Source organism: Anomaloglossus baeobatrachus, chromosome 6 (genome assembly GCF_048569485.1).
Source record: "Anomaloglossus baeobatrachus isolate aAnoBae1 chromosome 6, aAnoBae1.hap1, whole genome shotgun sequence".
Classification (NCBI taxonomy): Eukaryota; Metazoa; Chordata; class Amphibia; order Anura; family Aromobatidae; genus Anomaloglossus; species Anomaloglossus baeobatrachus.
This window is the reverse complement of record NC_134358.1, coordinates 553,574,880-553,589,700: the sequence shown is the minus strand read 5'-3', so window position 1 is coordinate 553,589,700 and position 14,821 is coordinate 553,574,880. Positions and strand designations below refer to the sequence as shown.

The following is a 14,821-nucleotide window of genomic DNA, read 5'->3' as shown; positions in this document are numbered from 1 at the left end:
TCTCCTCTAACGCTCTCTTTGACAACCTACAGTCCGGCTTCCGTCCACATCACTCTACCGAAACTGCCCTGACTAAAATCACAAATGACTTGCTTACTGCCAAAGCGAACAAGCACTTCTCTATACTCCTACTCCTAGACCTGTCCTCAGCCTTCGATACCGTTGACCACTCCCTCCTATTACAGACCCTCTCTTCCCTTGGTGTCAGAGATCTTGCCCTCTCTTGGATCTCTTCATACCTCTCAAATCGCACTTTCAGTGTCTCCCACTCTCACACAACCTCTTCATCCCACCATCTCTCTGTTGGCGTCCCTCAAGGCTCTGTCCTAGGACCCCTACTTTTCTCTATCTACACATTTGGCCTGGGACAACTCATAAAGTCCCATGGCTTCCAATACCACCTATATGCCGACGACACCCAGATCTACCTCTCTGGCCCAGATGCCACATCTCTGCTGTCCAAAATCCCGAAATGTCTATCTGCTATATCCTCCTTCTTCTCCTCTCGCTTCCTAAAGCTCAATGTGGCGAAAACTGAACTAATCATCTTTCCTCCGTCTCACCTACACTCTCCACCTGATCTATCTATTACAATAAATAACACCACGCTCTCGCCAGTACCCAAAGTTCGCTGCCTCGGAGTGACCTTTGACTCGGCCTTATCCTTCATACCACACATCCAATCCCTCACCACCTCCTGCCGTCTTCAACTCAAAAATATTTCCAGAATCCGCCCTTTCCTCAATTTGCAATCTACTAAAATGCTAGTGCATGCCCTCATAATCTCCCGCCTCGACTACTGTAACATCCTCCTCTGTGGCCTCCCTGCCAACACACTCGCCCCTCTCCAGTCCATCCTTAACTCTGCTGCCTGACTTATCCACCTCTCTCCTCAATACCACCCCGCTTCTCCCCTCTGCATGTCCCTCCACTGGCTTCCAATCCTCCACCGTATCCAATTCAAACTTCTAACACTGACCTACAAAGCTGTGCATAATCTTTCCCCTCCGTACATCTCCGAACTACTCTCCCACTACACTCCAACACGTCACCTCCGGTCCTCCCAAGATCTCCTCCTCTCCTCTCTCATTCGCTCCTCACGCAACCGACTCCAAGACTTCTCCCGAGCATCCCCAGTCTCCTGGAACTCGCTGCCTCAACACGTCAGACTATCCCCTACCCTTGCAAACTTCAAACGGAACCTGAAAACGCACCTGTTCAGAAATGCCTACAATCTACAATGAACTCGCTGCCGCCCGACCACCGTGCGGAGCTGCCGCCCGACCACCGTGCGGAGCTGCCGCCCGACCACCGTGCGGAGCTGCCGCCCGACCACCGTGCGGAGCTGCCGCCCGACTACCGTGCGGAGCCGCCGCCTGACCTACACCCCACCTATTGTCTCCTCCCCATAATCCTATAGAATGTAAGCCCGCAAGGCTAGTCTGTCTACTGTAACTTGTATACGTATTTTGTATGTAACCCCCCTTCTCATGTACAGCACCATGGAACTAATGGTGCTCTATAAATAAATAATAATAATAATAATATATATAAAATATATATAAAAAATATATATATATATATAAAATATATATATATAAAAAATATATATATAAAATATATATATATATTTTTATTAATTATATATATATATATATATATATATATATTAATTATTTTTTATACATACACACACACACACATACACACTACAGAGCCCAGGGAAGGGGGGGAGCAGCCGCAACGCGTAGTCCATACTGCATATACCTTGCACTTAACTTGTCAAGAGCTCTGTAATTTTTTACTCTTAGATAATAAAGTCAAAGAAAAAAACAACAACAAACAAAAAAACTTTTGTTGCCCTTTGGAGTCATTCTGCCTTGCTGGATCCTTCTTCATTATATATATATATATATATATATATATATATATATATATATATATATATATATATATATATATATATATATATATATATATATATATATATATATATATTATATATATATATATTACACCCCCACCCCCCCCCCACCCCCGTATATTCGGATTATAAGGCGCACCCCCTACTATCCCCCAAAATTTGGGGGAGCAAAGGTGCGTCTTATAAAGCGAAAAATACGGTATGTTGTAGACAAAAGAACATCAAGATCTCTGTAGATGGACTTGTAACCTTGAGATTGTTGATATTTTTCAACAATTTTGGTTCTCAAGTCCTCAGACAGTTCTCTTCTCTTTCTGTTCTCCATGCTTAGTGTGGCACACACAGACACACAGTACAGAGATTAAGGCGGGCTTTGCACGCTGCGACATCGGTAACAATGTGTTACCGATGGTGCAGCGATAGTCCCGCCCCCGTCGCACGTGCAATATCTAGTGAAAGCTGCCGTAGCGATTATTATCGCTACGGCAGTTTCACACGCACATACCTGCCGTGCGACGTCCCTCTGGCCGGCGACCCACCTCCTTCCTGTAAACATCCCGCCCACCTCCTTCCTTCTCATTGCAGCCGGCGGCAGGTAAGGTGAAGTTCCTCGCTCCTGCGGCTTCACACACAGCGATGTGTGCTGCCGCAGGAGCGAGGAACAACATCGCACCTGTCGCTGCACCGGCGTTATGGAAATGTCGGAGGCTGCAGCGATGATACGATAACGACGCTTTTGCGCTCGTTCATCGTATCATAAAGGTTTTACACGTTGCGATATCGACTGCGACACCGGATGTGCGTCACTTTCGATTTGACCCCAACGACATCGCACGTGCAATGTCGCAACGTGCAAAGCCGCTTTAAGTCAACTTCTCCCCTTTTTATCAGGTGATTTTCACCTGTTACTTGCCACAAGTGAGTTTGAACCACAGTACACATAATTGAAACAAAGTTGTGTATATTTTTCAACAATTTTGGCTCTGAAGTCCTCAAAAGTTCTCTTCTCCATGTTTAGTGTGGCACACAATGCAAAGATGGAGTCAACGTCTCCCCTTTTTATCTGTTATCAGGTGTAATTTTCATATTGCCAACACATGTTAAGTTCAAACTCACCTGTGGAAAGTAAGAGGTGTGGGCAATATGAACATCACACCTGATACCAGATAAAAAAAAAAAAAAGGGAGAAGTTGTATTGTGTTGCATTGTGTGTCTGTGTGTGCCACACTAAGCACGGAGAACAGAAAGAGGAGAAGAGAACTGTCTGAGGACTTGACAACCAAAATTGTTGAAAAATATAAAAAAAAATTGTTTCAAGTATGTGAACTTACTTTCCACAGGTGAGTTTGAACTAAGTTCACATACTTGAAACAATTTTTTTTTATATTTTTCAACAATTTTGGTTCTCAAGTCCTCAGACAGTTCTCTTCTTCTCTTTCTGGTCTCCATGCTTAGTGTGGCACACACAGACACACAATGCAAAGATTGAGTCAACTTCTCCCCTTTTAATCTGGTTTCAGGTGTGATTTTCATATTGCCCACACCGCTTACTTGCCACAGGTGAGTGTGAACCAGCATCACATGCTTGAAACAAGGTTGTTTACCCTCAATTTTGGAAAGGTGCCAACAATTCTGTTGGCCCATTTTTAGGCTTGTGTGTGAAATTATGTCCAATTTGCCTTTTTGTTTTATTTTTTTTTGTCTTTGATGGACCAATACACAAAGGAAATAAACATGCGTATGACAAAACAAGTGCAACTGCAATGCAAGAATACTTCACTTTCTGGAAAAATTTCAATAGTACCCAACACTTTCGGCCATAACTGTATATATACACTGAACAAAAATATAAAAGCAAAACTTTTGTTTTTGCACTTATTTTTCATGAGTTGATCTCAAACTTCTAAGACTCTTGCATATTTATATATATATATATATATATATATATATATATATATATATATATATATATATATATATATACATACATACATATATATACACATACATACATAATATAAATATATATAAATAATATAAATATATATAAATAATATAAATATATATATATTATATTTTTTATATATATATTATATTTTTTATATTATATATATATATATATATATATAATATAAAAAATATAATATATATATAAAAAATATAATATATATATATTTATATTATTTATATATATTTATATTATTTATATATATTTATATTATGTATGTATGTGTATATATATGTATATGTATATGTATATATATATATATATATATATATATTATGTATATATGTATATATATATATATATATATATATATATATATATATATATATATATATATATATATGCCTTTTGTGTATATCAAATATTGTTCACAACTTTATGTAAATCTGTGTTCGTGTTCTCTTTGCCGAGATAATCCATCCACCTCACAGGTATGACATATCAAGGTGCTGATTGGACTGGATAGCGTGATTATTGCACAGGTGTGCCTTAGGCTGGCCACAATAAAAAGGCCACCCTAAAATGTGCAGATTTACAGTATTGGGGAAGTCCAGTGGAGGGGGGAAGCAGAATACCAGTAATGTATCCAGTGTGTCCACCATTGGCCTCACGCAGTGCAACTCTTCGGGTTGTTGATTGCGGCCTGTGAAGCATTGTTCCACTCTTCTGTGCGAACTTGCTGGATATTGGCAGGACCTTGAACAGGTGACTTCTAAAAAAAACTGGTCAGGAGTGCACTTGACTAATAATATTTCTAGCTATTATAAGACTTGTATCCTGCATTTTCCAACAGCTTCCCCTTGGCAGTCTCTAATTGTCAGTTGTCTCTGAGCTAGTGGATAGAGGAGATTATCTGCTATGACCTCTCCCATACACAGACATGAGGGATTCCTGCCTCTGTATCCAACAGTCTACCGCCCTATGCACACGCTGCAGTTTTTTATGCAGTTTTGGGTGCTGTTTGTGACACAAAACTCCATGATTTTCCTTACCCAGCAAAGTCTATGAGATTTCAGTTTTTGCTGTGCACTCGCTGCTTTAATTTTGTGTTGTCCACAAAACTGCAGCATGTCAATTTTTTTGAGCTTTTCCCTGGGTTTTTCACCGACATCAAAAACGCATTTGAGGTTTTTTTTGCCACAAGATGAGGTTTTTATTGGCCACAGGGTGCAGTTTTGTGGTGAACGCAAAACCGCAACGTGCGGACATACCCTAAAGTAGCAGCAGCAGAGAGGGCAATATACAGAAGTACTAAGCAGTGTAACTGTGAATAAAGTACTGTAATGAGATAAACACTTACTAGAAAGCCGCAGTACATTCTGCACATGTTTTCCTTTCTTACTCTGCTTCCCCTCCTGAGCTGGTAGACTGATTTAGCTGTTTTTTCAAAGTTCAGGAGAAGAAGAAACATTATATACAAGTACTGAGCATTGTAACTGTGAATCCAGTACTGTGATGAGATAAACACTTACTAGAAAGCCGCAGTACACTCTGTACGCACCTCCCTTTTTTTGCTTCCCCTCCTGAACGGTATACTGATTTAGCTGTTTTTTCAAAGTTCAGGAGAAGAAACATTATATAGAAGTACTGAGCATTGTAACTGTGAATACAGTACTGCACTGAGATAAACACTTACTAGAAAGCCACAGTACATTCTGTACGCCCCTCCCAAGCTGGTAGACTGATTTAGCTGTTTTTACACAGTTCAGGAGGAGAAGAAACATTATGCAGTAGTACTGAGCAGTGTAACTGAGAATCCAGTACTGTGATGAGATAAACACTTACTAGAAAGCCGCAGTACATTCTGTATGCCCCTCCTGAGCTTGTAGACTGATTTAGCTATTTTTTCAAAGTTCAAGAGGAGAAGAAACATTATACAAACGTACTGAGCAGTGTAATTGGGAATCCAGTACTGTGATGAGAAACACTTACTAGAAAGCCGCAGTACATTCTGCACACCCCTCCCTTTCTTACTCAGCTTCCCCTCCTGAGCTGGTAGACTGATTTAGTTGTTTTTCAAACGTTTAGGAGAAGAAACATTATATAGAAGTACTGAGCAGTGTAACTGTGACTCCAGTACTGTAATGAGATAAGCACTTACTAGAAAGCCGCAGTACATTCTGTACACCCCTCCTGAGCTACTAGATTGATTTAGCTGTTTTTTCAAAGTTCAGGAGGAGAAGAAACATTATACAGTAGTAATGAGCAGTGTAACTGTGAATCCAGTACTGTGATGAGAAACACTTACTAGAAATCCGCAATACATTCTGTTCACCCTTCCCTTTCTTACTCCGCTTTCTCTCCTGAGCTGGTAGTCCCTTGTTTTATTCCAAAACTGTTTTAGCCGTTTCTCAGAGTTCAGGAGGAGAAGAAACAATTCGCTCATAAGCATATTTTGCTTTGAAGATATTCCAAAAAGTTTCTTCTTACATTCGCTTGCACTGTTTCTTAAAACAGCGGCGACCATTCAAGTCATAAAAGTTTCCATTCACTGACTGCAAGCGGAGATTCTGATAATGGGGGGGGGGCAAAGTATATTTCAGCTAAATTAAAAAAAAAAAAAAAATAAAAAGCCGTTCGCCATTTTTGCAACCAAAGCATTCTTCATACAGACATATAGGCGATGCTCAACATTCCGTTTATTGCATTAGATGGAACGCAGACACATTCACATCCTGGAATTTTATACTTTTTTTTTCCTCTTATAAAATCCCATTTGGAAGTAGCTGAGGACAATTAGAGGATCTTATTTACATGAGCACTGTACTTAAGACACAATTGCCGAGGTTTTTTCTTTTTTTTTTTATTGAATTTTGTGTGGGAAGATCACTTTTGTATACTGCCAAGGAAATTGCCCTAGTGTTGTTCTCTTCAGTGTGACACATCTCTCCTCCGCGGCTTGACACTGACTGGAGAGAATTAGACGCGCACATGAAGCTGTTTTCAAAGGTTTTCCTACACAAAGTTCTTAGCAAAAAGTAAAGCCGAACCCATAAGAGAGACAATTACTGATGTCTAAACGCCTCTCCGAGTCACATACTTTGTGACTTAGAAAAAAAAAAAAATACATATATTTCTAACGTTCACATAACCCCGACATCAGATTTAGTTTACTTAAAGGGAACAAGTCTCCGGGGTAGGTTACCTTCCTATTACTACCAAAATAAGGAATAATAATAATAATAATAATAATAATAATAATAATAATAATAATAATATTATAATAATAATAATAAAATAATAATACATAATAAAATATAAAATAAAAATATATAATAAAATATATAATAATAATAAATATATAATAAAATACTAATAATAATATATAAAATAATAATAATATTATATAATAAAATAATAATATAAAATAATAATATTATATAATAAAATAATAATATAAAATAATAATATATAATAAAATAATAATAATATAGAAAATAATATTAATATAATAATAATATTTATTAATTTATATAGCGCTGTTAATTCCACATCACTTTACATACAATGACAACACCGTCCCCATTGGGGTTCACAATATACATTCCTCATCAGTATGTTTTTGGATTAGATATCTTCATCAGAACTATATTCAGATCCAACAATGGGCCCAAACAAGAGGCTGGGGTGAGTTTATGTGCGACTGCTAAGCTTCTCAAACCTATAGACGAAAAAAAAAACACAAACCAAAAACCCTCCCCATGTGAGCAGATCAGAGAATAAACTCAGATTTGTGAAAGGGGTGATAACTTGAAAAAAAGTTCCTGTATCCCTCTGGAGCACAGTAATACACGGTGACTGGTAGGAGGTGATAACTTGAAGAAAAGTCCCCGTTTCATCTTCTTGGGTGACTTGAGGCTATAATGGGTCAGAGGTCTGTGATAATTGCAAATGGGTAGAGGGGATGACATGAAGAAAAGCCCCCATTTCACCTTCTATACAGGGTCAGAGGTCTGTGATAGGCAGTGATGGGTAGGAGGTGATAAAATGAAGACAAGTCCCTGTTTCACCTTCTTGGGAGACTTGAGGATATACAGGTTCAGAGGTCTGTGATCGGTAGCGATGGGTAGAAGGAGATGACAAAGAAAAGCCCCAGTATCACCGTTTTGGGTAACTTGAGGCAATACAGGATCAAAGGTTTGTGATCGGTAAAGATGGGTAGGAGGTGATAACTTGAAGAAAAGTCCCCATTTCACCTTCTTTGGTGACTTGAGGCTATTATGGGTCAGAGGTCTGTGATAAATGGCAATGGGTAGGATGTGATGACATGAAGACAAGTCCCCATGTCACCTTCTTGGGTGCTGAAGCTACACATGGTCGGAGGTCTGATAGGTAGAGATGAGTAGGAGGTGATGACATGAAGAAAAGTTCCAAATTCACTTTCTTGGGTGACTTAAGACTATAGAGGGTCAGAGGTAGTGATGTGTAGGAGCTGATGACAAGAAGTCACCGTATTACCTTCTTGGGTGACTTAAGGCTATACAGGGTCAGAGGTCTGTGATAGGTCGTGATGGCTAGAAGGTCGTGATGGCTAGAAGCTGAAGACATGAAGAAAAGTCCCCGTATCACCTTCTTGGGTGATGAAGCTATACAGGCTAAAGTAAGAGCTCTGTGATAAGTAACGATGGGTAGGAGGTATGAAGAAAAGCCCCCATTTCATACAGGGTTGAAAAAGAGGTGAAAAAACAAGTCCCTGTTTCACCTTCTTGGGTGACTTGAGCATGTACAGGGTCAGAGGTCTGATCGGTAGTGATGGGTAAAAGGTGATGACATGAAGAAAAGTCCTCGTATCACTGTCTTGGGTGACTTGAGGCTATCAGGGTCAGAGGTCTGTGATGGGTAGTGATGGCTAGTAGGTGATATGAAGAAAAGTGCCCATTTCATCTTCTATACAGGGTCAGAGGTCTGTGATAGGTAGTGAGGTGTAGGAGGTGATGACATGAAGAAAAGTCCCTGTATCACCGTTTTGGGTAACTTGAGGCTATTTGGGTCAGAGGTCTGTGCTAAATGGCAATGGGTAGGAGATGATAACATGAAGACAAGTCCCCATTTCACCTTCTTGGGTGCTGAAGCTACACATGGTCGGAGGTCTGTGATAAGTAGAGATAGGTAGGAGGTGATGACATGAAGTCCCCGTATTACCGTCCTGGGTGACTTGAGGCTATACAGGGCCAGAGGTCTGTGATGGGTAGCGATGGATAGGAGGTGAAGACATGAAGGAAAGTACCCGTATCACCTTCTTGGGTGATGAAGCTATACAGGGTAAGGTAAGAGTTCTGTGATAAGTAACGATAGGTAGGGGGCGATGACATGAAGAAAAGCCCCCATTTCACCTTCTATACAGGGTCAGAGGTCTGTGATAGGCAGTGACCGGTAGGAGGTAAAAAAAAATAAAAAAGGAAAACAAGTCCCTGTTTCACCTTCTTGGGAGACTTGAGGATATACAGGTTCAGAGGTCTGTGATAGGTCGTGATGGCTAGAAGGTGATGACATGAAGAAAAGTCCTCATATCACTGTCTTGGGTGACTTTAAGCTATACAGGGTCAGAGGTCTGTGATAGGCAGTGATAGGTAGGAGGTGATGACATGAAGGAAAGTCCCCATATCACCTTCTTGGGGGACGAAGCTATACAGGTTCAGAGGTCTGTGATAGGTCGTGATGGCTAGGAGGTGATGACATGAAGAACAGTCCTCGTATCACTGTCTTGGGTGACTTGAAGCTATACAGGGTCAGAGGTCGGTGATAGGCAGTGATGGGTAGGAGGTGATGACATGAAGGAAAGTCCCCATATCACCTTCTTGAGGGACGAAGCTATACAGGGTCAAAAGTCTGTGATAGGTCGTGATGGCTAGGAGTTTCCTACTCCACACTGATGAAGGGCAAATACCCCGAAACAGCTGTCTGTGGATGGATACCATGTTTGGCATAGGTGGTCTCCTTGACTGGAGACTGCCCTTCCCGTGGTTGTTACTTCCCGGTGAAAGACCTGGCTAGTTTCCAGCCAGCGTTGAGAAACATGTGATGGTGTCTCCACGGCATTCTTGTTTTGCACAGTTTGCAGACAGTCCTGGGGTGTCCGGCTGTAGAAGGTCACAGCATTTGGCTACACAAACTGCTCCCTGACATTCTATTCTTCTTGCAATGGTGTAAATGGTATCCTATGTATCTTCTCTGCTTGAGGTAAACCCCTTTCCTTTTAGGACCCTGCGGATATCCTCACCTTTCAGCTGTCAATCATCATCACTTGTGTCCTTAAATACCCACAATGAAGAAACATTGTTGTGTGTTGCTGTTCCTCTCCCCGAGTCTTTTTTGGAGATAAGTTGTTCATTCACTTCTCTGTTTGTGCTCCGTGTTTCACGTTTAGTACTTAGTGGGGTTGACTAAGTGCTCATCCCATCCGTTCCTTACCTAGAGCCCAGTTCAGGGTCAGCCAGGGCCAGGTATCCTGCTCAGCACATAAGTATGGAACCTATCTAGGGTGGTATGGGGAACCAGGGGCCAAGGAACGTTTGGTCAGTGGTCACCATCTCCCCCTTTCCTAGGCAAAGGGTATCCCCTCCCTGTTTCCACATGCGTGGAACTTCCCCATACCTAGCGTGACAATATCCAGCTATCACATGCCCACTGGGTTCTGAGAAGGAAGTGCCATTACCGCTTCACATTACTATATACACAATACTTGTTTAGCGCTGTGTATATACAGTGCCCAGGAAGGCAGAAACTTTAGACAACGTCTCTGCCTTCTTGGTGGAAACGTTGCACTGTCTGATAGCCAGCTGCTCTACTATGTAGAGATGAATGCGGACTGCCGAGAAGGTTGTAGCCTATGTGTAGTCCACAAGTCCAGTCTGCACCGACCGACTATTTAGGTAAGTATTATAAAGTGATGTTTATGTTCTCACAGCGGCCTGGGCTCTTATATACAGCATGTTAGATTGCTGTATATAAGAGCTCACTGGTGGTGGCCACAGCTTAGAGTCACCAAATCTGGTGACAGGTTCCCTTTAACGGATGTGACATAAAAAGGTTTCTTGCCCGTCCTTAGAGGATCAACACTAGTCTATAGAAATAATGGCGATCCAGACAAGCCTCTACATGAAGCTCCACACAGTAGACTTTCTTGGCCGCTTCACGTACATCTCCATCCAATAATCACACACTCACTTTATGGGACAGTGAATGTAATCAACCAGATCAAAAAGAAAAATCATTTACCAAAAGTTACTTCTCCTTTCCCAGTTTTGTCAAAGAGTTGAAAAGCCACCATAAATAAAGCATCCGGAGCGCAGAGGACGGACTCGAAAGCCACAAACTCCTGGAAGGAGATCAACCTGGAAAATAAAGGAAAGGGTTAGAAGACCAGACAGAAAGGAGGAAAAAATAGCAACCGCGATAAGATTCCAAAATTATAAGTATATTTACACAAATTTACTAGTACAATGTACCGTATGTTTCTGTACATACATTCAGCGCTGTGGGGTCGGTAAACCAAACCTTCGACTCCGACTCCTCAATTTCTCTTGCACCGACTCCCACTCGGGAGTCGGGAGTCGGGAGTCGGGAGTCGGGAGTCGGGAGTCGGGACTCGGGACTCGGGACTCGGGACTCGGGACTCGGGACTCGGGACTCGGGACTCGGGACTCGGGACTCGGGACTCGGGACTCGGGACTCGGGACTCGGGACTCGGGACTCGGGACTCGGGACTCGGGACTCGGGACTCGGGACTCGGGACTCGGGACTCGGGACTCCTACATATATTGCTTATAGTTAGGTGAAAAATGTATTGTAATACATGAACATGTGTATGTGAACATCAGACATTTAATCATTTTTATGATACAATAATCAAGATATTTGGATAGAACATAACATTTATTGGATACAACTTTAGAACACAAACTGTAATAAATTGTAAATATGTAATACACTATGTAATATACAGTAGATTACATATATATCCTGTGTGTGTGTATATATTACATAGTGTATTACATATTTACAATTTATTAGTTTGTGTTCTAAAGTTGTATCCAATAAATATATTTTATGTTCTAAATATCTTGATTATTGCATCATAAAAATTATTAAATGTCTGATGGTCACATTGTACTACAATACATTTTTCACTTAAATATAAGCATTATACTAAATATTATTTAGTAAAATATTCAGCACATTCTGCATTGCACCACTGTCCCCAATTTATTATATATTTTAGGAGTCGGAGCATTTTATACCGACTCCAGCTCCACCAAAATGAGCTCCGACTCCACGACTCCGACTCCACAGCCCTGCATACATTATATATGTTTTATACTCCAGAGCTGCACTCACTATTCTGCTGGTGCAGTCACTGTGTACATACATTACATTATTGATCCTGAGTTACCTCCTGTATTATATTCCAGAGCTGCACTCACTATTCTGCTGGTGCAGTCACTGTGTATATACAGTTCATTACTGATCCTGAGTTACCTCCTGTATTATATTCCAGAGCTGCACTCACTATTCTGCTGGTGCAGTCACTGTGTACTTACATTACATTACTGATCCTGTACTGATCCTGAGTTACCTTCTATATTATACTCCAGAGCTGCACTCACTATTCCGCTGGTGCAGGGTTTTGAGAGTTATGTTTATGTTCCAGAATGCAATATGACTATATTTGAGTAAATGTTGATATTTTTGTTAAAGAATATACAGTATGTAGATTGTTGTTCATGAAAATAAAAAACATGTCTTGAAAATAAGCCCTATCGCATCTATCGGAGCAAAAAAAAAAAATACAAGACCCTGCCTTATTTTCGGAGAAACATGGTAGGTACTAAGAGGGTTAATCGACCATGACAAGGGCCGGGTTTTTTTGTGAACAGTCAAAGAGATGGGTGGGATGGCTGTTCATATATCTCCACCCTAGGGTGTGATCCAGCAGTAACAAGGACTCTGGAGTCACTTATTGTTCTGTGTATGGAGGTAGCAGACCTCCAGAGCTGGGCTCTCCTTGTTCTGTGTATGGAGGTAACAGACCTCCAGAGCTGGGCTCTCCTTGTTCTGTGTATGGAGGTAACAGACCTCCAGAGCTGGGCTCTTCTTGTTCTGTTTATGGAGGTAACAGACCTCCAGAGCTGGGCTCTTCTTGTTCTGTGTATGGAGGTAACAGACCTCCAGAGCTGGGCTCTCCTTGTTCTGTGTATGGAGATAACAGACCTCCAGAGCTGGGCTCTTCTTGCTCTGTGTATGGAGGTAACAGACCTCCAGAGCTGGGCTCTTCTTGTTCTGTGTATGGAAGTAACAGACCTCCAGAGCTGGGCTCTTCTTGTTCTGTGTATGGAGGTAACAGACCTCCAGAGCTGGGCTCTTCTTGTTCTGTGTATGGAGGTAACAGACCTCCAGAGCCGGGCTCTTGTTGTAAAGAGGGAACCCTGAAGCTTAGCCGGGTGAAACCTGCAGTTCTATGGACGGTGTTTATGCTCTTATTTTCTTTGTGCCTGAAAGGGTCTTCTTGTTTGGTTTTATTTTGTTATTCAGGTGTATGAAGTCCAAAAGTATATGATTAGTTATGCAGATTCTTGTCAGGTCACTGCATTGTTACTGTTTTGCTTCTAAAACTTTAAAATTAAATGTGTTATTTTGTTAGTATTTTCTAAATCCACTTTTTGGCTTTCAGCTCTGCCTGAATACTTCTAGGCTCTCCATCACATTCAAGCATGTCTCCACCAAAATCTGATCCCAGGTCTCTTCTACACGTTCCCAGTGTTGGTGTATACTGGTCAGGTCTCTTCTCCACGTTCCCAGTGTTGATGTATACTGGTCAGGTCTCTTCTCCACGTTCCCAGTGTTGATGTATACTGGTCAGGTTTCTTCTACATGTTCACAGTGTTGGTGTATACTGGTTAGGTTTCTTCTACATGTTCACAGTGTTGGTGTATACTGGTTAGGTTTCTTCTACATGTTCACAGTGTTGGTGTATACTGGTCAGGTTTCTTCTCCATGTTCCCAGTGTTTGTGTATACTGGTCAGGTCTCTTGTATACATTCCCAGTGTTGGTGTATACTAGTCAGGTCTCTTCTCCATGTTCCCAGTGTTTGTGTATACTGGTCAGGTCTCTTCTCCACGTTCCCAGTGTTGGTGTATACTGGTCAGGTCTCTTCTCCACGTTCCCAGTGTTGGTGTATACTGGTCAGGTCTCTTCTCCACGTTCCCAGTGTTGGTGTATACTGGTCAGGTCTCTTCTCCACGTTCCCAGTGTTGGTGTATATTGGTCAGGTTTCTTCTACATGTTCCCAGTGTTGGTGTATACTGGTCAGGTCTCTTCTCCACGTTCCCAGTGTTGGTGTATACTGGTCAGGTCTCTTCTCCACGTTCCCAGTGTTGTATACTGGTCAGGTCTCTTCTCCACGTTCCCAGTGTTGGTGTATACTGGTCAGGTTTCTTCTCCATGTTCCCAGTGTTGGTGTATACTGGTCAGGTCTCTTCTCCACGTTCCCAGTGTTGGTGTATACTGGTCAGGTCTCTTCTACACATTCCCAGTGTTGGTGTATACTGGTCAGGTCTCTTCTACATGTTCCCAGTGTTGGTGTATACTGGTCAGGTCTCTTCTCCACGTTCCCAGTGTTGTATACTGGTCAGGTCTCTTCTCCACGTTCCCAGTGTTGGTGTATACTGGCCAGGTCTCTTCTCCACGTTCCCAGTGTTGGTGTATACTGGCCAGGTCTCTTCTCCACGTTCCTAGTGTTGGTGTATACTGGTCAGGTCTCTTCTCCACGTTCCCAGTGTTGGTGTATACTGGTCAGGTCTCTTCTCCACGTTCCCAGTGTTGGTGTATACTGGTCAGGTCTCTTCTCCACGATCCCAGTGTTGGTGTAAACTGGTCAGGTCTCTTCTCC

The 14,821-nt window shown here is 41.6% G+C and overlaps 1 protein-coding gene across 1 annotated transcript in view; it reads right to left on the bottom strand.

The window, feature by feature from the left end:
- Positions 1-14,821, bottom strand: part of SLC25A13 (solute carrier family 25 member 13) — a 168,593-nt gene that overhangs the window by 95,547 nt on the left and 58,225 nt on the right. The window contains 1 exon segment of the mRNA XM_075316869.1: positions 11,151-11,266. Coding sequence (XP_075172984.1) covers positions 11,151-11,266 — 116 coding nt within the window.